The sequence below is a fragment of the Melospiza melodia genome, chromosome 1 (assembly GCF_035770615.1).
Source record: "Melospiza melodia melodia isolate bMelMel2 chromosome 1, bMelMel2.pri, whole genome shotgun sequence".
Lineage (NCBI taxonomy): Eukaryota > Metazoa > Chordata > Aves > Passeriformes > Passerellidae > Melospiza > Melospiza melodia.
In genome coordinates, this window is record NC_086194.1 from 146,470,482 (window position 1) to 146,495,610 (window position 25,129).

At 35.6% G+C, this 25,129-nt stretch overlaps 1 protein-coding gene across 6 annotated transcripts in view; it reads left to right on the forward strand.

The window, feature by feature from the left end:
- Positions 1 to 25,129, forward strand: part of RALYL (RALY RNA binding protein like) — a 367,622-nt gene that overhangs the window by 294,555 nt on the left and 47,938 nt on the right. For all 6 annotated transcript variants that reach the window (XM_063170968.1, XM_063170956.1, XM_063170951.1 and 3 more), the window contains one exon: positions 17,640 to 17,672. In XM_063170968.1, coding sequence (XP_063027038.1) covers positions 17,640 to 17,672 — 33 coding nt within the window. The remainder of the gene's footprint in view (positions 1 to 17,639; positions 17,673 to 25,129) is intronic.

A 25,129-nucleotide genomic window follows, 5' to 3' on the forward strand; every position in this document is an offset into this window, starting at 1 on the left:
ATTTTGCTGTCAGGGGTGAGAACCAAGTTTTGATAAAAACTGGATTTCTTCCTTGACTGTTCAGGAGGGCATTGATAGTGTCTTTCTCATATTCCCAGGTGCCTTTTGTCATAGAGCATTTACAAACTTGAGGAAACATCCACTTTTTTTCAAAATCAACTATGTTTAGTGAAGCATTACAGATTGTTAGGGCTACCATGCCCACAGGTATTTCTGCTCAATAAACCTTACATCTCATAAAAGTAGTAGAGAATTTATGCTGCAGATCCATGGAAGGAATTAGGACTGATTCATACTGTAGCTGAAATGTAGGTAGGCTGGCTCTGAGACCAACACCTCAGGAGTGAAATCAGACACACTTGAGCAGTACTTTCTCATGCCTTGTCTGGTCTGAAAGCTTCAGACGGAAATTCGAGGGTGGCATCTCAGAATAAGACAGCCAGAAGCATTTTAGTTCTGAGCCTCCATGCTATATAGAAGAGATTTGAAGTTTTATCATATAGCTGTCCTCAGCTGAAGTGACAGAAATATTATTTTTGGAGAAGAGAATCCCTGTTTCATCATTACTCTCCGCTGCAAACTACTAAACTCTGTAGGTGTTCCTGGTAACCTTGGTCTACTCTGTCCCTGTTCCAGTATTTCAAAAGATTTTGAAAGATGTTCTGTGATTTCTGGCATTTATATTCATTTCTACCTCTGAGCTTTTGAAGGTTTTCTCATAAATACTTGCTCTACAGAAAAGATAGGGATAAGAGAGACCTATGGAAAGTTCTAAAGGAATTTTAAAGAGGAAAAATATCTTAGATTGTGTCCTTTCATGGATGTAGTGCAAACTCTTTCTCTAGAAGATCATGAGGCTTTTAAGAGCAGCTAAGAGAATCCTTCCATTTCTCCCTTCATCCTAGTTTTCCCTCTGCTCTGACCTTGTAAGACCCCACCTGGAGTACAGTGTCCTGATCTGGAGTACTGAGCACAAGAAAGGACTTACTGGTGGCTTATAAAATAGAATACCTTTTCACATGGGCAGGTAGTGATAGGATAAAGGAGGAACAATTTTCAACTAAAAAAGGAGGGATTGAGATTAGATTTTAGGAAGATATTGTACACTCAAAGGGTAGTGAGGGACTGGAACAGATTGCCCAGGGTAGTTGTGGGTGTCCCATTGTAAATATTCAGGGCCAGGCTGGATGGAGTCCTGAGCAATCTCATCTGGTGGATGGCATCCCTGCCCATGGTGTGATGGTTGTATCTAGATGATCTTTAAGGTTCCTCCCAATCCTCTCTATCATTCTATGGTGTGGTCCCTTCCAACACAAACCATTATATGATTGTATGATAACAAGGAACATTTATTATCCCAGTGTCGCTTAATCTATTATGTGAGATCAGTGACTAATAAAGTTTTGGCAACACTGAGAACATTTATTTATTTCAGAACACTGTAACTGGGTCTGACTAGGATAGAGTTAACTTTCTTCATAGAATCCTCTAAGTGTTTTGGATTTGTTGCTAAAACACACCAATGTTTTGACTGTTGCTTAACAGTTCTTGCACAGCCTCATGGTTTTCTCATTTTCCTATTCTGCCAATTAATAGGCTTGGTGTGGGCAAGAAGTTATGAAGAAATATATCTGAGACAGCTGACCCAACCTGGCCAGAAGGATATTCTCTCATTTCGTCAGAAATAAAAATTGGGAAGGTTTTTCTTCCAAAGCAGCTGTTAGCTGGAGATTGCCTGGATAGCTTATGGGAGGTGGAAAGTAAAGCAAAGGCAATCACTTGGATTTTTTTCCCTTCCCCTTTTACACTGCAAATATCTCAATCCTAAATTAGGATTTTTACCTTTTGATCTCTCCTTCATCCTGATAGGGGACAATGGTGGGGGAGTGAGTCAGTGACTATGTGGGTGCTTAGCTTCTGGCCAGGATCCACCCACAAGACTGAGACAGATAAGAGGGAAGTAGTTACAGTAGATTTGATTTGCTCTACGAAAGTCATTGGTTAAAAAATTTATTTGTCACAAAATAGTCACTGTTAAAAGGAAGGACTGTAAGTAGAACGAGAATAATGGATTTCAGAAAGGACAGAATTAAATGAGCTCAGAGATCTGGTGAGTAGAAAGATTCTTGGAAAGAAAATTGAGGGACAAAGGAAGTGCAGAAAATCTTGCACTGAATGTGCTTAAAGTAGAACAGAAAATTCTCCCAAAGCAGAAAAAAATCTAAAGAATAATATGACAGCATCGACTTTCTCTAACATTCTAAAAATTGAAAAGGAATTGTACAAAATGTGGAATCAAAATGCCATGACTGGAAGTAGAAAAGAAGAGCAGAGTCATCCTACAGGATGTCAGAAAGGTTAAAGTAAAGAATTGTATAAAGAACAACGGTAACAAAAATTTGTCATTAGAGTAACATCCTCTGATTTTGGTTAGGAGGAAAAGAGAACAGATGATGCAGAAAAGACTTCTTTTACTTCATCAAAATGGTTAGCTGACCAGCTATTAAAGAAAATAAATTTTTACGAGATTGTATGCGATAAAAAATTGTTTAATCAATGTTTGACTAAGTGAATTTGATGAAAATGATCTGATAATGTTCACAGTAGTGTGTTCAAAGGACTTGCTGAATCTGTGTGTGGACTATTAGGGATTCTTTCCAAAAACTTATGGAGGTCTTGTAAGGTAAAGAAACAGTGGGTATGGGAAGGTGTTATGCCTATTTTTTAGAAGAAGAGGTTCAGAAAATTATTACATGAGACCAGCTTTGATTCTAAGAAATGTACTAAAACACATTATTAGAAATCACTTTATCAAGACCAAGAAATTAATAAATTGGTTAAAAAATCAGGAGCATATTACGCTGAAGCAATATAGCTTCCTTATTTGACAAGACAGTAAATTTAATGTAGAAAGAGATGTGCTAGAAAGTCATTGTCATGGTTTAGCAAAGACACTCCCAATTTAGTACCCTCTGAGACTCTCCCAAATGAGATTCCACTTGCTCGCTCACACACCTTTCCTTCCCCCTTCCTGCTCCAGGGATAGAGTCAAGAACTGGAGGCACAAAGGGGTGAAAATTGCAGAGACAAGAATAATTTACTGCAAACGGCAATGAGATTAAAAATAAAAAAAAAAAGAAGAACAGTAACAGCAAAAATATTAATAACAAAAGGTATAAGACAAAAACTATTTACACAGAAAGCCCATGGCCAGTACCAGCTAATTTTTCCACACCACACCACCCCACACCACACCACCCCACCCTGCACCACACCACACTTTCTCCCACCTGGAAAAGGAATGCCTTTCTTTCCAGAAATCAGAAAAAAAGTCCTTTTCCTCTGTCCCTGGCAGTGGTGTAAAATGTTATTCAGCAATATTTGGGTGATGGCCAGGCCTTCTCAGCAGAGCACACAGCAGCCCACAGCTGGGGGGTTCAAGCAGTCCGATCCAGCAGCTGGGACCACAGACGCACACACACCACCACTCCTGGCTGCTGTAAAAAAATAACTCTGCCCTGGACAAAACTAGGACAGTCGTTTAAACAAAGTTTGACACTTACTTTTCAGTTTTCATAAGCATGTTCAGGAAAATTGCCTAGAAGAATCTGTCTTAAGGTAGACAGCCAATGGAAAACAGCGACTGTGTACACACAGTATTAAGGATAATAACTGTTAACTTTTCAGTTTCCTTTGTTAATGATTTTTAATGGTATTTTTCATATGTGAGACAACGTAAAGAACAATTTTAAGAAAAGCAAGCAGGAGTGCTGCACAGGCTGGCAGGATTTTATTTACTTTGAAGTACTTGAGACTTCGAAAGTGTTCAAAGAACTTTGCATTTCTGAAAAGAAGTTTGTATCACTTTTATAGGTGGATATACACATAAGTCATTAATACAGAGAAACTGATGTCTATGATGTGCTATATCCTCATAATTTGCTTGTGTGGCCAAGTCATTAGAATCATTTTTTCCTGTAATGGCATAATCCTCTTTAATAGCTCAAGATCTACATTCCTTTATTTTAACTTTTCTAGTTTTATAATCTCTGTGAAAAAAACCTCATTTAATCTTACCTATGCGAAATTTAGCATGAACATAAATGTGAGACACAAACTTTTTTTAGGTGGAAGAAAGATATAACTAAATAATAAAAGGACTTCCATGTTTTGTTTAGGTCTTAAAAATTTTTTGCGAACATTTAGTCTTTGCTTCAGAAAGCTGTTAAACACATTAATAATTTTAAGCATGCTCATTGAATATCTTAAAATGTACTTAGAGTAGTGCTCGGGAATCAGTTAAATTCTAACATAGCTGTAAACTCCATCATCATCCATCCTAATTTGCATTGCATTGAGGGGGACATAAATCTCAGAAGATTCAAAATTGTTCTGAATTTTCTTTTTAGCACACCACTTCTGCAGAAAATCACACGCTTAAAAAAATATGCATCTTAAAATTGCTTTGCATCTCATTGTATTGGTCTAGCCTCCAGCAAAAATTAATTGAACCAGCGGCACACCTTAGGAACTTTGAAACACAAGGTGAAGATTAAAGGTGCTGACACAAATGTGTTAAAGCACTCTTTGGAGGCAATGTTTTGGTAAAATAAAACATCACAGTTTGTCTTTTTAATTTAGTGGTGTTTTGATCAGTATTTCACTAAAGCAACTCTGTGTCACCATATGAAAGCCCATTTACTGTTTTTTTCCTGTGTCTATTGTCCAGTATACCAAAGCAGAATCAACCTTAAGTAGTCTGGTGGACTGTTATTCTGCTTCTCTTCATCATAAAATGCTTTAATTATTTGTTGTTCATTTCAGTCCACTACCACATTATATGGCATATTAAATACACACCTGAAAGCTTTTTCTCCATTTCAGAAGCCTTTGTTTCACTTTCTGACTCTGGAGGCTGTTGATGGTGTGCAGCCATTCCCAGCTGCTCAAGGAGTGGCCCTCCCTCAGAGCACGGAGCACATCCTCTCCCTATGGCTGACATCCTGGGAGCTGGCTAAAAGCCTTATCTGGCACCCCTCTGGTACTAACAAGGTTGAGAGGGCTTGAGAAGGATGACAAGGGCACCTACTTTTGAGTCTTTTGAAAAAACAAAACCAGTGTGCTAAAGGCTGACCACAATGGTGCCGTTTTTATTGCCATAAAAATGAGCACAATTACTGCAGACTCTCCTCTGCATGAGGTGGTGGTGGGGATCTGCTGGAGATCACACTGGGGAAGGGGAAGTCAAAACCAGTGTGGTGGTACTTGTACAGCTGAGAGTGCAGGGTCCCATATCACATCCAAGTCTGCTTTCTGAGAAAGCTAGTTACTTGACAAATCCCCAGGATGAAAGTGATATTTGTACAATGTGGCAAAGCAGGGCACTAGGATTTGGAGGAGAAATGGAAAGGCAAGTTGCTGAGCACTGCCAGGATATCTAGTAAATCTCTCTGCTCTACGCAATTTAACATTATAGTTGACTAGAAACTTTTCCAAAACTGTTTTATCCAAGAAAAGTAATCCCTATGTGGATTATTTTCATCCTTGCCAAACTTCAAGCTTCTTTAGAGTGCCACAAGCAAAACTGGCAGGCCCCAGTGTCACATCTTGAAGACTCAGTGAGGAGTTATTCCATCCCCAGACCTCCAGTATTCCTATTGCTGTCTGAGAATGAAGCTATCCAGCCTAAGATCCATCCTGCTGAGGCACACCCTGGAGTGAGACAATTAACAGAATGGATTTAGTGAATAGATTAAGAAAGCCAGGAAAACCTGAAGTGAAAGACCTTCTCACTGTGTTGGCTTGGCTGTAACCAGAACCAGCCTCTGGTGTCGAGTTCCCACAGCACTGCCCAGATGTAGCACACAGTGACCCTGCAAAGGCCTCCCTCCAGGACAAGGTTTTTCCCAGCTGTTCTCTGAAATTTCTGGTGTACAGTTCAGCACTCTCTGAGTGGTGTTAGATAGCACAATGATTTCCCATTACCAATCTTTACTTTACTTTACCAGCCTTTACTTTACAATTTCATAATTCCCATGGCCTCTGAAACAAATTATTTTATTTAAATAGCTCATATAAGTATACTGGAAAAGGATATTCTTTTATTTACATGACATGGTTATTTTTTATGTCAGTGGGGTTTTTTTGACACAAATATTTTATCAATTTCCTCAGCACATTTTACTTTTATAATCTCGAACACAAAATTGATTAAATTATGTGGCACACCTTGCATTTCCTTTCAGTCTTATAGCAAAAGCGAAAGAATTGCTTGCAGTCCTTCTCTACTTGCCCTCGGCTTCTTAAGTTTATTGTAAATATAGTTTATAGAGTTTGGTGTGGTCTGGTTTGCCTCAGAGCCATCCAACATTTTGAGTTGCTCTTCTGAGCACTTCTGAGCACCATTCATTTCAGGAAAAAGTGTGAAAAGGACACTGATGAGCAACTTGATTTTATCTTCTAGTATAGGAATCTTCTTGAGGTCATTCCTCCCTCTAAAAAATATTAATATAAACTCAACATGTTCTGCACCAAATAAGAATTACCATTCTATTAGAATACTGCAGGATTTTGCATCATTACTGCAATATTGTGCCACTGATAGTGTATTATAAATCTTTTTAAACCTGTCATATAATACAAGTTACTGCAGGTATAAGTGTCTTTCTTAATTCAATACTGTCCTAGATTTCCAACATTTTTCTTTATATTTTCTTTTTCTTAATGAACTTGTGTGTCCATCATTGTTACTGATCTACAAGAGATTAAAGACACAGAAAACAGAAAACAAACCTTATAAAGTATTTTCTGACACTTTAGACTTACATTAAATTGTGGTTACAACTCCTACATTATTCTATACGCTGAATGAAAAAAAATATGCTTATTGAGCATAATTTTTCTATGACTATGTTATATTAACACAATATAGTGTGATATTTCTTTTGAATCAAAGTGATTCTTTTTCTACAGAAATGTATCTTCCTGATGCTTTTGATTATTTTTCTATATGAAAAAAGTTATTTTATTTCAGTACAGTGGAATGGGCTTAAGATAAATGTTGTTCTGCAGCTCTTCTCCTGACAAAAGATTTAGCTTCCATAAAAAATCCCCACATTTCTAGATATGTTTAAATAGAGAGTTTTAAGTCCAGCAGGATATTATTTACATTCATTTTATCAAAGAATGCTGCTGGTCGTCACATTTGAAACAGTCATTACTGTACAGAAAAAATATAATTTAATTTCAAATTTTTACTTGAACAGTACAAATTTTGCTTGCGTTGGGAATTTAAACAGTATTCTCAATTACATTAAAAATCTTAAAAGGTACAAATACAAAGCAACAGCAGACCCAGTGATTCAATTTGAAACTTTGTTTGTTTGTTTTCTTTCAATAAAAGACCTCCATGTCAAATAACTAATATCACAGGAATATTTTTTTTTTAATCTGCTGATGGAAAGCAGCACATGCAAGTCTTCATTTCTAAATTATGGTGGTGTAATTGCAATCAGTTTTATCCCATAGATGTTTAAAACAGTACATGTGCTCAGAGGGGCTGGGAAAGGCAGACAAAGGTTTAGGTTTGCCCTTTCACATGATTCAGAGTATGATTGTGCAGCACTTCATGGCTTTAGAGAGGGGGGAAAATGAGGGAGAGAAAGATATTTCAGATCCTTAGCAACAGGAATATCTTTTGCTTCTGTTTATTTTGAAATAAATCTCATATAAATAAAAATACCAAAATATATAAAATGCGAATGGCATCTTGATTTCTGCATTCAATCATATTATTCCTAACCTGTGGTGTAACTCCAATAATGACTAGGACAATGAAACTTTTTTTTTTTTTTAATCTTCCTATTCACTATTTTACGAATACTGCTAACGCCCCTTAAGAAGGGACTAGGGCAGGTTTTGCCTCTCAGATCATCATTACATGATAAATCTTACATTTTGCTCATGTTTCTTTGCTTTTGCTCACCATCTGTTTTTAAAGGGTGGCATTGACACAGATCCATTTGGAGTAGGTCCTGTGTAAAGACTAGCACTTGTCTTTGTAAAAATCTTCCCTCAAGTTATCCCTTAGATTTATACAGTATTTCCTCAGGGTTTTTTTCCTCTTTTAAGAGGATGTGACTCCAGCTTATATACATCTGCACAGGAGCTGCATCCTTCTTTCCATCTCAGTACTCTTCCTCTTGCATAAGGTGATATATGGTATCACATGAATGATCTTGTGTTCTTCCACAAAAGCCCAGACATCATAATCACATTCATGCTCAGAGATTAGCAAATTTGGAGAATAGGCTTTTCACTTATTAATGTTGGGGTTTTTTCCTGGTGTTTAATTTTCTTTCTTATTTTTTACTTCTGCTATGAAACCTGATGCAATATACTATAGATAAAGTATCTAACTGTAAACTTATATTTTTTTTCTTTCATGGTTTTTAATCTCTGTTTATACCACAGAAGAACAGAAAACATATACACTATCTTCTGCTGGCATGGAAATGATTGACTCCTTTGTTATTCAATTGAAATGATTATGACACCTTTCTTATCCGAAAATTTTGGCTGCTAATACAAATGAGAAAACTTTGGCTTGTAAACCAAAAAGTAAATTCCTAAAAGATCCAGAGTATGATGGGTTGATGTGTTTGCCTGCAGGCAAACAGAAACAGTAGTTTTAGTCACACATTTGCTTTAAATCTTGACAACCTGAGGCCTATTCCTATCCCTTATTGCAATGTGAGATTTCTACCCTTTATTACCGCATGGATTCTTGCATTGAATATAAGAAATAATCACTTTTGACTCAACATGTTGTCTTCCATATGAAGATGATGTCTTCTGTAGGTGTTCTGCTACATTTCAGTTAGGATAAAAAGCCTAGTGCCTTCAACATATTAAAAAATCAGAAACTGACAACATGGTATTTTTCTACATTTGAGTTTTAGTGAAAAAGGCATCATGGAAACAGTATCAAGAGTTGCAGACACTGCTGTTCAGAAACTGTCCTATTAAGTCATGCTCATGACAGAGAATAGAGAAGGGCCTGCCTGGGCATTGCAAATGAACAGAGGAATTCTTAATTTTCAGGAATTTAGTAAACCCTTAATTGCTGCAGTAATCAGAGATGCAGAACGCTGTGCTTCAGAGAACCACTTAGTGGACTTGCAATTAGGCATTGGTTCTCACATAATGTAACACCTCTAATTATATAGAAGGCTGTAATTTGGTCTGGGAGATGCTGGTGTACTGCAAGGGCACCATTTAAGTGGCTTACAGAGAGCAACAGAAATATGATGCTGGGTTCTAAATTTAGTACTCTGTGAATAATAAGGAAGGTTGAATAAGCGAGACACTATAACACATTTTAAAGTCTTATGAATTATATTAGAAGAAGAAATTTAAAGTATACTTAATTGGAAAGAAAATGGATTGCTAAGTAAAATTACAAATAGCATAGAAGGCTGTGTGAAACACAGAGAGTCAATATCAATATATTATCATGCAGTGAATTATAAAAATAAAATTACCATTAAGCTTTATTTCTCAGTGAGGTCTGTTAGTCTTGGACATATTGTCTGAAAATATGTTATCCACCCTACCAGAACTGATACTTAGTGCTGTTGATTCATAATGTCAAATGTAATTTTGTTTTTTAAAGCATAGGGTACAAATTGCATGCCTTTTTGGTGCTGCATGCCAGCATTTCCAAAACTTCTAGGAAAACCATTGACTATTTTATTGAAAAGTAAAAAATGTATTCATGATCATATGTGATTTGAGTCCTAAAAAATGACCTTTTTCTAATACTTATTGTCATAAAAATGTATGTTGCATTTTTCAGTTTTGCATGAGTGAGGTTGTTCTAGGAAGCAGCATGACAAACATGAATCTTACATTGTTACAGAAGTGACCCTCCTGTAACTGCTTTAAAGTGTTAGTCCTGTCATTGAGGGGAAAAGGATATTAAGCCTCTACCCTTGGGATACCCAAAGGCAATGCCTGCATTAACCTTCATCTATTTGTGACTGCAAATAGCCATGCAGCAAAGTAGTATTGATTGTGTGCATTAGATCAGTCAACACTGTTTTGTTCAACCCACCCTGAAGAAGACATTCTAGATGGTTTTAGATCAGAACATATTGACCTGAGTGTTCTTACTCTGCTTTACAGCAGAAGAGGGTCAGGTGAAATCAACTTCATGTAAAGAATGATTAAACCTGTAAGGAAGAGATGTCTAAGGCACACTACTTAGAACATTATTTTTTTATCAAAATTCTGTCTTTTGTTTGGAGCATAGATTTTTGCAAAATTTAGCAAGTAGTAAAAATCATGGGAAAAACAAAGAAAAATTGACAGCAGCATGGAGTTGTTTTCATGCTTCAGGTTTGTTTCTTTTGCTTTCTTTAACAAAGGTACTAAATTGAGCACATTTTTAGTTTGGGAAACTTGCAAGGATCGCACTATGTATCCAAGTCTGAATTGCTTCATGACTGGAAACATCATACAGTGATGTATGGGTTAAACACAGTTTAGCTTATAACTCTGTTTGGCTACAGAAGACTTCTCTTGGGTGGCATGGGAGGAAACTGGAATCCATTATTACCTAAGAAGGTTTTCAAATGCAGTCTGGATCAATTTCACTCCAAATCACAATTTAGTTTTCCTCAGACATACTACCAGGATTTAGTCAACTATGAGAATCCATGCCACAGTTCATGTTATCTTTGCAAGTTTTGGATTTATAAAAAATGATGCAGCAAAATCTAACCTGTAAAATCAGATAGGATAAAGCTTTTAAATTACTTAGAGCTTTTAGGTTTCCTTCTCTTCTTGCTGCCTAAAATTTAGGCCACCCATTTAAGAATATTATGGGAAACTACTTCATTTTTTCCTTTAGTTCCCTTGAGTTCTCCTTGTTACTCTTTCCTACTACATCCCCAAAACCCTTCCATCCTGTGTTATAACAGTAATGCATTCAGTATCCACTATGACAATGTACATTTCTATTGGTATATCAAAACCAACTTTTGCATATGCTGGTTTAAGTCTCATCCTAGCCTCCTGCTGCTGTGAAAGTTAGCCCAGGGAAGAGGCAATCTCTCTAAAGCACTTCCTCCCTGTACATAAAGATACCTTTTATTCAGTTTTTCAACTGTCAAGCTTCAAAGATAACCCCAAACATTATTAATTACCTTTTACTAACAAGTGGTGAAAAGGTTCCTATCCTAGCGACCCATGGGGTAAAAAAATCCTAGTGACTCCTGAAACTTGTACTCATGACAAGGATTTCATGTTTATAAAAGATGTAAGATGCATATTTTTCTAGGAAACCAGCTAAATTTGGTCATCTGCTATGTACATCTGATACATCTGGTACATATGCTACACATCAGTGCAGGCTGACATCAGGTATTATCGACAGCATCCTGTGCTAAGTGTTCCCTCAAAATCTTTTCCTACAGATAGTGCTATGGCACCACCCTGTCCTGGGGTTAGGAGTTCAGTAGAACTGGCTAACCCCAGGACTGGGTAAATGCTTAAAATGCACTGTATAAAATGCATAAAATGCACTGCAACAATAGTCAGTGGTTTTTGCAGCGTTTTTTAAAAATATAATGGAATTTAATTTAATTTAATTTAATTTAATTTAATTTAATTTAATTTAATTTAATTTAATTTAATTTAATTTAATTTAATTAATTAAAAAAACCTTGCACATATTTTCTGTTTTCCAGACATGTAAAGTGCTTAAAAATAATATATATATATATATTTACATATATATATATATACTGGGCCAAAATTCCATTTCTTTCACTTCAAAACACTGAAAAGACTAAAAGCCCCTCCATCTTGCAGCATGTTAAATGCAGAGTAAGTGCATGAATGCAAACCAAACCCTAAGGTGAGCAGAAGCATTCCTAGACAGAAAATCAAGCTGTCTTATGGGGACAAACTATAATTTCAGTTTTCTCTGTCACAAAAAATTAAGCTGCATAAGATCCATATCACCTACAGATGTCTTGGGAAGTTAGTTTCTTCTGGGTACAACTTTTTCCTCATGGACTTGGAGAAAATCTGGTGCTTCAATAAGTGATCTAAGTTATTCTCAATCTTATATAATTAACCAAGTCAAGAAAGTCACAAAATATTATTAAAAAATGTATCTTTTTAAATCAGTCAGAATGTGTAATGTGTTGTGATAGTTTCAAAAGGGACTAAATATGTATTATACATCTATTAAGGATTATGTGTAGATCTGCATAGAGAGAGGCTGGTAGCCAAAGGGATAATCCTGTTTGATAATCTGTTTATCCCTAGAGTGCTTACTAGTGTAGTAGCTTTCTTATTGAATAAATTCTTCAGTAATTAGTAAAATTTAGTTTTAGTACACTTGAATATTTCAGTTGTGAACTTTGATTAACCATGATCTGAGACTAGAAGAGAAGAAGCATGTGCTGATTAAAGGACGATTCTCAACGAGCTCTGAGAAAAGACGTTTTAATACATCCCCATAACTAGGAGTCTCTTGTTACTCAGTTCTTCCTCTTTTAAAAATTTTTTGCAATACCCAGTTAGTTGTCTGTCATTTCATATATGTATAAAACAGTTTTTGTTCTCAAATTCTAACTCTGCTTTTCTAAATTTCATCACACTGAATTAATACTAATTCTTCAATTTATAAAAAAAAATCCTATTTTAATTCTCTTCACTGGATGATTAAAAAACAACTTTTTGGTACCTATTTTACATGCAGTAACATCTTTGTTAAAATGCTTTATGCACACCAATATTAAATGAATCATAACACTGAGTGTTGCTATTATTTAATGTGGCTCTCTTTCCTATTGACATAATTCTTTGTTCATGGTCATGCTGGGGATAGATTTTATTTTCTCAGCTTGATTATGAGAATCTCATATCAGGCAATATCAAGAGCTTTAAAAACGACACTAAGTCTTAGCTATCATCTGTCTTATCATTTATCCACCAAGCATCAAAGGAATCAGTTTGCATTGAGAAATGACAGTTTGAGCTCATAGTATGTTAGCTTCCACCCATGGCTGAAGTGATGTATTTTATTTTGTGCTAGAATCTTTATATTTCAATAAATAACAGAAGCACCTAGGTCTGTCAAATACAAATTCTTGAGGTACTGCAAAAACTAATACATAGTATATGACATTATGCAATGTTCATGAAAACAACAGCTGGTTGTTGTTGCTTTTCTAATCTGAGTTATCAATTGCAATGTCAACCACCAGATGGGAGCAGAACTTATTGAAGTTGTTAGGGTCAATTGTAAAAATTGACATAAACATTTAAATTATTCTTCCATTCTCTCTGCTCCTGAAACACTTCTGATAAATTAGATCTACTATACAGACATTCTACTATTTATTTGTTCCATAATATGACAGAGTTTCTTGATAAAAATTGTCAACATTTATAAAGATGTTTATGGAAGCTTCAAAAGACAAAATTAGTTTCTTATTCTATTCTATTTGACAATAGTTACTGACAATATCCAGGAAAATTATCCCGGATTGAAATTAAGTCACAGAAACCAGAAAGGAAGGATGACCCAGTGTGCATCAGCAATTGTTCTTTCAGACTCAATAGATAGCAGAAGTTATATGAAATTATATTTCTTCTGTAAATTGAGACATGCTTTTATTAGGCTTGCTTGCATTGAATAGAAATATCTGGAGGTAGCAAAATTTATAATGCACATGCTTAAAAATAATTAAATGACAAAATATAGCACTGCTTAAAAAGTTCTGAAGAAAGATGGTTTTTGATCACTTCAAATCACAAACTCAACATTCAGAGAAAAATGCATCCATGTTTGATTACGTGAATGGAAACTTGTTTCTTTTGAAAGGTCCCTTGAGTTGTTCTCATCATTTTAAAATTTAATGCATTGAAAAACAGGGTGAGTCGTAAATCTGAATATTCTTTCACTATGCATATTTCTGCTAAATCTTTGGTCCTGCTAACTCTTTGGTTCCTAAAGCTGCACAATGCAAAAAAGACATACTTTGCAGGTAAATAAGTCAGCCACATCAGTTAGTCTAAATGCACACTAACACTCTACTGAAGTCCAAATTGCTTTACAGTTGTCCTGGCTTTCCTATGTGGCTTGAATAAAAATGTTCCCAACTCCCTTGAAAACTGCAGTCACTATTAATGCATTTTATAGTCAAATAGAAAATGTGTGATGTCGGCTACACAGTCAGCTAATCCTCCTCAGGAACTTTGATATGAAGGTTGTAACCTAAAATGATGACTCATCTGAAAAAATATTAATTACTGACCCCTTTCTCTGATTCAGGGCAGATGGTTTTGTTTTTTCAAAAAGTCAGAATAAGAATCCTAACAAATTCATTAAATTCCATGTGTTTTTCCTACTAAGTGCCTAAAGATGAAATTATATGACAGCCACAAGGAAGAATATATTGATTGGTAATTAATTACCTTGGAGAATCCTTGGCTAAAATCCATTTGCCTGTGTACTGCATTTATATTGTTAGAAGTGTTATTCACTTTGTCCTGTACACAGTTTTGGGAAGGAGAGGAGAGGATTCTTTAACAAGCAATTATATAGATTTATGGATCTTGGGTCAGGCCTCAAATGCAGAAAAATTCTTGCCTGTAATCTTAATAGGAGAATTATGCAAGAAAGTAGAATTTACTTTGGGGTCTGTCATTCCATGATTTGTTTACAAGTCAAAGAGGAATTTACACACCCTTAGCCTAGTAACATTTCCCTGTATGTTTGTCTGTAAACCTTGAAAATTTGTCCATCTGAATGTTCAGTCCATGTCAAAGATGGAATTTAGATAATTGCCATTCATATAAGAAACCTTAGCAGCAAAGAAAATAATGAAGTGCACAATTGGGCTATTTAGACTCGTAAGATGTCTCTCAGGGTGCAAGGGGAATAACACTAAATGGGAAATTTGTAGGGTTCTTATTTTAAACACAGTGTGACAGGACTGTAGCATGTCAATGGGTAGTAATCAATTGCCCATGCCTGTTCATTTTACAGTGACTGGTTTTAATTGAGCAACTGACACAGTGCAAAAATTCTTTTTCCTCCTGAAAAACTTATCTATTATAGGTAGATAAGGAAAATCTTAGCTGAAAATCAAAGTGGAGCACCACCTCAGTCTGCCATGTACCAGTCATGCTACTGATTAGCCTCCCTCCCTCCTATTCAAACAGGTATACGGCCTTGGCATATTGACAAACTCATCTTTTCTGATGGGAAAACCATTTCAGGAAAGAAAGAAAATATCTCAATCTCTTCTACTTCACTACCACTTCTACATAATTAAAACATGATTCCCTTTGTTTACTGTCTACTTAGTATTTCTTGGACCCAAAAGTATATTTTTGCAAAGACATCTGCTTTAAGATTTTTCCTGGAGGTGTATGACAGCCCTTCTCAAAACTTATCAGAATTAGTCTTTTTGCAATATCATATTTAATTTTTGAAGAATTCCTCAAAACTCTGGAAAAGTCAGTATACATGAGGTTGAAAAGAAAGGTAAAAAGTTTTATTGACAAATGTCACAAGTAAAGATTATATAAGATGTTATTTCATATTGTGTTGCAGTTTTAAACCTTTATATTAATTTGCCATATACTGAATTACCAAACAAAAGGCCAACAGATAATTGTGTTCCTTTACTATGAGGAACACTTGAACTAATTAAAAGTAATTCAGCAAATTATCTAAAACCATTTAGTCAAATACAGAGAGAGGTCAAACCTAGGGCAACACTATTTAAATCAAATTGAATTCCAGCTAGAGAACAGACTTCAAATAGATTTTTAATTGCAGTATTTTGTCCACAGGGCATTCTATCACACACACTTTGTTTTCAAGTAAAATCCACCAGAATATCCCCCATCAGGGCAGTGCTATTGATTACAGAATTTCTGTATTATGAAGTATGTAAGTATGTTCTAGGGCTTTCATTCTTTGGTCATCTTGCCTATAGTTAATCTCTCCAGCCGAACACTGAGTGCTTCCCCGGACTGATTCATTTCACTAAGCAGGAAAAGAGGAAACCAAAACATGACACCAGTGCAAGAGTCTGCAGGAGAAGGGTGAAACCCTCCACGAAGGGCTCTGTCATTTTATTGCTGTCTGTCAGCACTGCGTGAGCACAGAGAATGCAAAGCTCAGATTTTCTTGGGACTGCCCCAACCACAAGGACATGCAGCTTTGGGCCTCTACTGTGCTTCCAGTTATACGCAAAGCCATCAGTGTTTCCTCTTCTATTCTTCTAGTTCCATGTGGATTTCAACCCCAGATAGAAAGGGAATGGTGAGCTATAATCATTAGGACAACAGAAAAGGGACTGTGTTTTCAATGTTTTGGGTTTTAGATGGTGGTAATAATTAAACTGGTCTATTAGTTTGTGAGTTTTTTGCACAAAACCTTTGTTGGATGAATAATAACTGCAACAGTATTCAGTTTTTTTACAAAGAGGACTTTCATGAAACTTTTTCCTTAAAACATTTATTATTTAAAGTACCTTTGTTTACAACTAATGATAATTGTTCAAAATTAATTATATTTCAAATATTTTATTGTAGATCTAAATTGGCTTCAGATTCATAAATTAAATGCTCAGTTCCATACATGATATGATTTGCTGCATTAGAAGGCTACAAAGAGGCTGCAAAGAGATTTTAATGACCTGGGTGTTTATTTTCCCCTCTTTCTAACACAGTATATTCCACGGGAATTATCACAACAGAACATTTTTGCACATCACACGACCACTTAAAATTACTCAGCTGCAAATGTGCTTTAAACATGTTTATAAAGGATCCTAAAATCACATATTAATGGTCTTATTAAGCAGCTGATATCAGTAAACTCACTGAAGCCAGAACAGTCCAAAAGAAAAAGGGCAGCCAGTTGCAGATACCAGAGCAGGAGCACTGCCTGAGAGCACAGATGAGGACTCTTGCATCTGCCCTGGCTGGATGGAAACTCCCAAAAGAGGCTCCTGCCAGAGTGCAGGTGCTGCATTTCCTCACAGCCACAGCAGCCACATCAGGGAGTGGGAGAGCACTTTGAACCACTGAGTTTAGAACTGAGCATGATTCTGGATCCACCAAAACAGTGACACCCAGACCCAGCACAAGGCCAACTCTGGCAAACGGGACAGAAGCTCTCATAAGGATGAGGTGATCGTGTCATACGAGCATAGGATGCTGGAAAACAACAAAAAAAAAAAAGGCAGCAAAAAGAACAAAGTATTTCTTGTTCATTCTACACATTCCATTCAAATATCTACACAAGTCATCTCAATCTGTGAAATTCAAAGGGCCTAGATGTGCTACTTCATAAATATTTGATTTCTAGATCAAAGTTCCATTGGGTAAATGGGATTTTTTCCAAGTTAAGTGGAAACTAAAGTGGAATACTAAAAGCGCCTACTAAAATGCTAAAATGAATCGGGCTCTTCTATTGGGCCTGATTGCTAAATTGTGCAATTAAATAAACTTGACATTGAGAACAGCTGTTTTAAATTCATTGCATAATTGTTTTGAAATAAAATAAATACCTCTATTTAAAACTTTTGTTATTTACTTGACAGACTTGAATCAAAGGAGCCTTTCCTGTCCGTTGGGTAAGTAAGAATATGTATATTTTCATAGATGTTTACGTATTTAACAACCATACAATATAATTTATGAGATTATATTAAGCATACACATCCTATTTCAACATGATGGTTATTTATTTTACTTAAGCTTATAAAATACAGTTTTTAGTTAATAAAGTGAGAAGCCATGGATATTTTCCTTCTCAAAAAGAAAGTAAGTATGTTTTGCCTTTATTGATTAAACAAAACTTACACTAAAATACATATAGGAGTTAAAAGTTGCATTAAAAGGTAGCTGGTTTATTAATTTATTTTCACTGACTTTATTCAGAAACCATTCTAAATATCATCTATATCACTTGTCTAAACCATGAAAAAGTAATTGATAATGTCCTTTAAAAAATTGTGATACTTCAATAACAGAAATAAAATTTATGAAATAGAAAAAAATCCATTTTAGCCTGATTATAAATCACTGCACTGATTTGCATATTTCAGCCATAGCCTTCATAGTGTCAGAGTCACTTAAACAGTTATATGTTCTCTATTTTAAAATGATAACTCATCATACCAAAAAAATTGTTTTGAAAGGTGCCATATTCTAAAACATATTATTCTTCTAGAAAATGTAGACTAATATATGTATTAGCGGTAATCATCTGTATTTTACTTCTGAGTCTGAATTTCACTTTTCATGCACAATTTTCCTTTCAGCTTCATTCTTTAAAGCTTTCCAAAGTGTCCTAACATTCTCCCTCCCTGTTTTCCTTCAGAAGTGTCTTTTTAATGCGTCTTTACTCTCATCTTCCTTTGTTCACGCCATACTTTGTACTATCAAGAATATAAAGTGCAATCAAAAGATCCCATACAAAATATCCATTGAAGGGTTAGTTCTACCATGTAATTATCAGTGACTTCCAAATTGTTGTACTAACTGCAGAACTAGAAGTCAACTTCAAATTCTGAAGTGCAGAGTAAAGTTAACAAGCAAGAAAGTGTGTAAATTATGATCAAAAGAACTCTACAAATTAGCATAAACAGGACAGAGATACATCTTGGTTTCTGTAGCATGAAGTAATTATGGTTTGTTTTAGTACATTTTGGATTAATTGCTTGTTGTTTCTACTTTCTACCAGCTCAAAATTATTGGAAAATATTTGGAGGGGGCATGGAGGGTACACTGCTCTTGTTTTGCATGCTCTGAAATGTCCAACTTTGCTATCAAATTCAGTCTCCTCTGTTAATAACTACCATTACTCCAATTTGTAACTCATCCTATTAAGTTGGCTTTTTGGGGCCTCCACTCTCATAATGAAGTAATTATTTGAAAATATCAACTTTAAGATTAAAAAAAATTTTCGTTCTCATTTTCGTTGAGAAGCAAAGTTCTAAGTACAACAATTCAGCAAACAAATAAAAAAACTGTGTTAGCAGTTACATTATTTGCCAAAAAATAGTCAATCCTATTTCTTATAGTGATCTGAAGAACCATGCTGGCAATTTTAGATTATTTGCCTAGGAGGAAGCGTTGTGTTTTGGCTTTGGGTTTGTCTCCATATGAGCAGATTGGTGGCCACTATGTAAACGCACATTATGTCCACATATTTATTGTATATGAATTTGTCTCTAAAACTGATTCCTTTTGGGAATTATAATATGCACAAGTAGACTTAGCTTTTTTCCAGAACATTTCAGAAGTTTGCCTGTAATGTACTTGAATTCTTTTATGCAAGTTCACAATAATGAAGATAGATAAAATCTCTCAAAATTATTCCCTGTGCGCTGCTTTTGCCTTTTACTTCTGTATTTCCTCCACCCCCAAGAAGGGCATCAGAGGGTTAGACCACCATGTTCTAAGGAGGGGCCCAAAGCAACATCCACCTCCTTGGTACCACATAAAAGAGACCCTCCTAATCCCACAAAAAGAGGGGAGTTCTCTTTTACAGAGAATGAGTTCTTGTTCCAGGATCTGTATCTGAAGTTTTAGCCCAGAGAGCTGCAACCACCAGGCTTTTAAAATACAGTAATATTTGCAGAAGAAATGCTGACTTAACCACTATTAAACAAACACATGGGTGCCCTTAATAGCTCTTGCTGCCAGAGTTTGTCAAAACACCAATCTAAATTACTTTTGGCTGTCTCCAGATGGCTTGATCCTGTACATCAGCCTCCCATTCATCTATCTTCTGTAACAGAGATTTGTTTCCACATTCTCATTATGCTGCCTGCAGGACCTAATTAAGGTTTTTCATTTTGCTGTGCCTAAGCATATGACTTTTTGGTGCTTTTCCACTGCTAATTGTTTTGGCAGGGGAAGGGAACATGAAGTGTGGCAACCTAAGACCTTAAGTCTGTCACAGGTTTTTGAGCTCTGTGTGTATGTGCAGGGCTGCAATCATCCCATAAGAGATCCCAACCAAAGGAAAATTGGTTGATAAAATATTGCGTTTTTTCTGCACCCTCAGAAAGCATCCACAGAGAAGCAGAACCCAGCTCTTGTTGTTGTCCTTCGCATCTCAAATGCAGTGAGAGAACACCTCCTGTATTCCCTTGGTAAAGACAATTCCATTTATCATTCTTTCTATGCAAAGTGCATAGCAAAGAGGAAAAACCCACTCTCCTTTACTCCATGTGCAAGGCAGGAGTGTAATTTTGCACTGAATCCATAGTAACATCTTTAATGAAAGTCTCTAATGGTAGCATTCAGAAGCAAAAATTCATCAAGAATACAGTCTATTCAGATAAGAGTAACAATGCAATACTGTGATTTTGGACTAAAATACAAAATTGAATTTGATATTGTGTTGTCTTCTTTTGACTCTTAGCGATGGAGATAAAATCTTTAGGGAAGGCTGAGGTATTTGTTAGTCCAGACTACTGAGTGACAAACTGTAAGGGCATAGGATAATCCTCTCCAGAAATGTTATTTCCACACATTTTGGGGTTTATGTTCATATTCAACATAAGCAAGACCAAGAGGTGTCTGGACTTTCTTTCCTTTTCATGTCATATAGCATTCATGCTCATGTAGGTTTAGTATAAAAAAGAAGTCATGCTAATGCTCCAAGTGCCTGGAAGACTTTAATATCAGAGGCAGGAGTTGTGGTAAATATCCACCACTGAAAACATATCAAATTAGTTTAATGCAGAAAAGTTTGAAAAGTTCATACTTAAAAAGGCAAGGCAAGTCAAGTGTCTTGATAAAAAAATATATGGATACTGCAAAATGGACAACGCAAAAAGAACAGAGTGCCATCTCATATTAAGTTCATCCGGCTATGTGCAAAGGATGTATTATAATTTCAAAGCAATATATATTTAAAATACCAACATCTTTTAATTATCCACATCAGCTCTCCATAGTTGGAAATCTCTTAACAGAAAAGATGCATAATTATCACCTCAACAAAACAGTTATCATTCTCTCCAGATAATTAGATTGGTTATTCAATTATTTACCACCGGCTCTTTCTTGGCAGCTGATTTATCATAGCTATCTGCATTTAAGAGTTTAGCACCTGATAAATTTCAGCTAATACCACATGCAAATTTTTAACTAGTCATTGGCCTGAGCCTTAAAATTAAAATCTCATTTTGTAAGACACAGAAAATGCAGAATCTTTTAAGGCCTGTAATAGTATTATATGGTGGATAGAGGCCATAATTATTTTGTAGCTGTGTTGTACAATAAATTCTTTGAATTAATTATTTTTGGTTTCTAACTATAATTGTATGCAACTTCCATAATAACATGTGGTCAATATAACTTCACCATATGCAGAAGCAGAAATTTCTCTCATAGCAATAATAATTTTGTCAAACATGTAAAAATATTTCTCTTCTGTCAGATGTTGTTTACTAACATGTCCATATTGCTGAATTCAGAATAGACAGGGAGAGAAAAACAACTGATTTTTTCTGAGTCTCCTAAAAAGAGATTCATTTACTGCCAGCTGCAGAGAATGGGCTTATTTCTGGATAAGCAGGCAATAGTGCTCCAGTGAGATGGTCCTTGAAAATTACCATCTCCAGCATTGCAAAGTATTTTTTCAATTTTTTTTTATTGTTTCCTATGAGCAGTATAATTTCAGGTGCAAAGTCCAGAAGAAAATATAAGTGAAAATTAATGCATTGTATATATTTATTTAATGATGAATAGTTGTCTGTCATGTAAGAAACAAGACAGATACAAGTAAAATTAGCACTAGTCAATGCATTTTTTTACATTCTTAGTGAAAACACTAGAGGTCTACTGGAGTAGTAGTATAAACTACTACTTTCCTCACCAAGGCCTTCTTTCTAGAAAATATATGAGAGTAGAAAATACTGAAAAGCCATGTTTTTTCCAAATAATATCCTAATCACAGTAACTTTCAAATATAGGTACTTAATTCTGCAAGGGACAGAATAATTTTGGTGGACTCAGGTTCTTGGAAGAACTTGGAAATGCTTCTAAAACAGAAAAAGTAAATTTCATTAATTTTCTTCCAGAAGAATAGTTCTAAGACACATAAAATAACTCAAGTTTGTCAGTCACATTTGTTCCTTTTGCTTAGTAGTATTTTCTTTCCTGCAAGGCTATTTTGCAGATCTGTAGGAAATTCTGCTCTCATCCAATGGTTTGAGGGATCACATTCTGCAGAAGTGAGATAGTTTAAATAAAAGCCTAGTGTTTGCAGGGTTAAGATAATATTCAGTCCACTTCCAGAATATGCAAGTTTTTTCAGTTCACAGTCAGTTTTTGTGGGGGTTTGGTTTGTTGTTGTTTTTTCAATGGCCAATAGGTTGTAAGGCACAAAATAGAATGGAGCATCATCTGTAGCAAATTCCATCTCTTTTGTTCCTCATCCTGGTTATCAGGTGGCACTGGTGGAAGGAGTAAACACTGTTGCTGCTGTTCCTACACAACTTCTGAAAAGAGAGAGCTAAGAAAATTATTTTTCTTTGGCAGAGGAATAATACAAAAAGAGGAGATACTGGACTCATTTTGCTCTGTTATTATGACCCAAATAAAACTACCAACCAGAATATAACCTTGTAACTCTCATTCATATTCGGGCCAGGTATTCAGGAGCTGTTTTCATGAAAATCACGGGGGAGGACTGAACACATCTGACAATTATTTAAACTCATTGTTTAGACCCAGGCAGTAATTTTTTGTGCTTAAAACCACTTGGGCTTTCTGACTTAGGCAGGCAGTAGCAGATTATCTGCTTATGCAGACAATACCCTTTGAAACAACCACCTCTGATTACGTGTGGGGTTTAGCCTGGAGGCAAGAGGCACATGTCAGGGCTCTGCAAAGGCTCTTTACTGGATGAGACTTTGTGGATATTCTCAGAGAGACAGGAGGCATTTGACAGCACATATGTATACCCGTGGAAGACAATGAGAATCTATTTATACCATTTAATTCCAGGTAGTAGAACTAGCATCCTTCTCTTCCAACTTTCCAAATCCCACAAGGCTTAAACTTTTCTATAACTGCCCACTTACTATTAGTTTAAGTCTCTGAAATGGGCACGAATACAGCTATTTTTTTTTTTTTTTTTTTTGGGTGAAGCTCTCTCACAAGGAGTGGTTACCAAGCTACAGCAATAACAATGTTGGTCCATTCCTGAGACTGAATTTTTCAGTGGTTTTGTGACATTACTCAATGCTTAAAGATCCTACATTATGTACTTTTGCTACTGATCTGCAGTCTAAATCTAATTATTTCATGGTTTCCCTGTTTGCCTGATTTTGTCATTCTACATCACCTCCACTTTCACACACAAAGCAATATATATATATATATATATATATATTACATTAAAACGACTAATTAATTTAGCAAAAAAAGTTATTTTCCTAATTTTTAATTCCTAAATTAACTTTCATTTCAACAAAATCAAGAGATATTAATCCTCCTAAACAATTTTTCCCCTCTCTGACCTTAAAAATATCAGTAACAAAGTTCTTCATAATTAGGACAGGCAAGAGCATGAGATCACTTTTTTTTCTTCTGGTTATTCTATTTCCCTTTCTCTTTTTTTACTGTCTGCTATTTCTGTCTTCCAAGATTTCCCTTTCCCTACCAATTCTAGAAAAGCAATACATTTCCATATAATTTATGTGTTGGTTTAATGATGAACACTCATTTTTTGTACTCTCACCTATGTACAAGATAGCCAGGAGGTTTTCTAGAGGAGGGAAAATTATTCGCAAGAGAATGTCTCTGAAGGAAGTTCAGGAGCCTGAAATATTCAGGGAGTGTAGGACTGAAATCTGGGAACATAATAGAGAGGAAAGTCAAGGGAAAAGTTCAACTCAAAGAAACGAAAAGTGAGATATTGCCTTACAATGGAAGATGGAGGCAGGAAGAAGGACAATATTTGCTGGGCATGTGCCCGCACTGTGGGGCAAAACAATTTACGTCTAATTTCCTTTTTTTTTTTTTTTTTCCAAACAGCAGTGACTGACCTACAATTTATAAAAAATAGTGTTTGAAAGGTCTATGATAGCAGCATTCCTATTTCCTGTTTCTGAGGTATCAACATAGCATGTTGCCACAGCAATCTATACAGGCTTCTGCGAGTATTCAGTATGAATAAGTTTACTGAGGCAGTCACATGCAGAAATATCATGAGACCTAAATCCCAACTCAAAACGCATCTGAAAATTGAAACAGTTTTTCATGCTTCTTATGGTTGGTGCACATGAGAGTCTTTATTTATTTACACAAATTTCCAGATCATTACAAAGAAGTTTTATCTAAATTTCTTCCTCTTGATAGATATTGAAAGATATAATTTTGAAGTTTTATATTTTGAGTTTCAAATTCTCTATTATGCTGTACAAATCAGCCTGTGTCTGCCCCTTGCTCTTCTGCCTGTGTTTCCCTAACTACTTTGGTACAATAATAACAATTTAAACTCCTCTTAATATTAAGTTCTTAGCACACTAGGCCTTAAACAAATATTTGGAGGGGATGCGATGGTTGATCCCTCTGATTCCATGCTTGAAATCAGTTTGATCTTTTTCACCAGAAACTGAAATTTGATCCATCTAACCTAACATCTTACTTGCGCTTGAGCTACAAGAGAAAGATTAGCTTAAAAGAGTAAATGCTAAAAAGACAGCCAGTGCTGCTGTGTGAACTTTTACTTGACAGCCAGCTTCCCACCCTTCTGTTGTAATGTAACTGCAGCTCCTTGATAAAGAGATTTCTTCTTCGGAGTTCAACCAACTGTGATCATAGCAATCAGCCAGTGGACTTGCTTCAGAAGTTTTTGCTCCACACCAGTCTGTGCATTCATTGGCTTTCTAAACAGTAAAGTCAGGAGAAAGGGAGGAGGCAGTGCAGAAAGAGGCATATCAGAGAGAAACATTGCTTATGCAGAGCAAATTGGAACTTTCCGGTGTCTCTCGTGTTTGTTAAAGATTTTTAAAAAGACAAAGAGCTTCAGGCTAAGAGTAATTGTCTTTAGTGTTGCTATGTT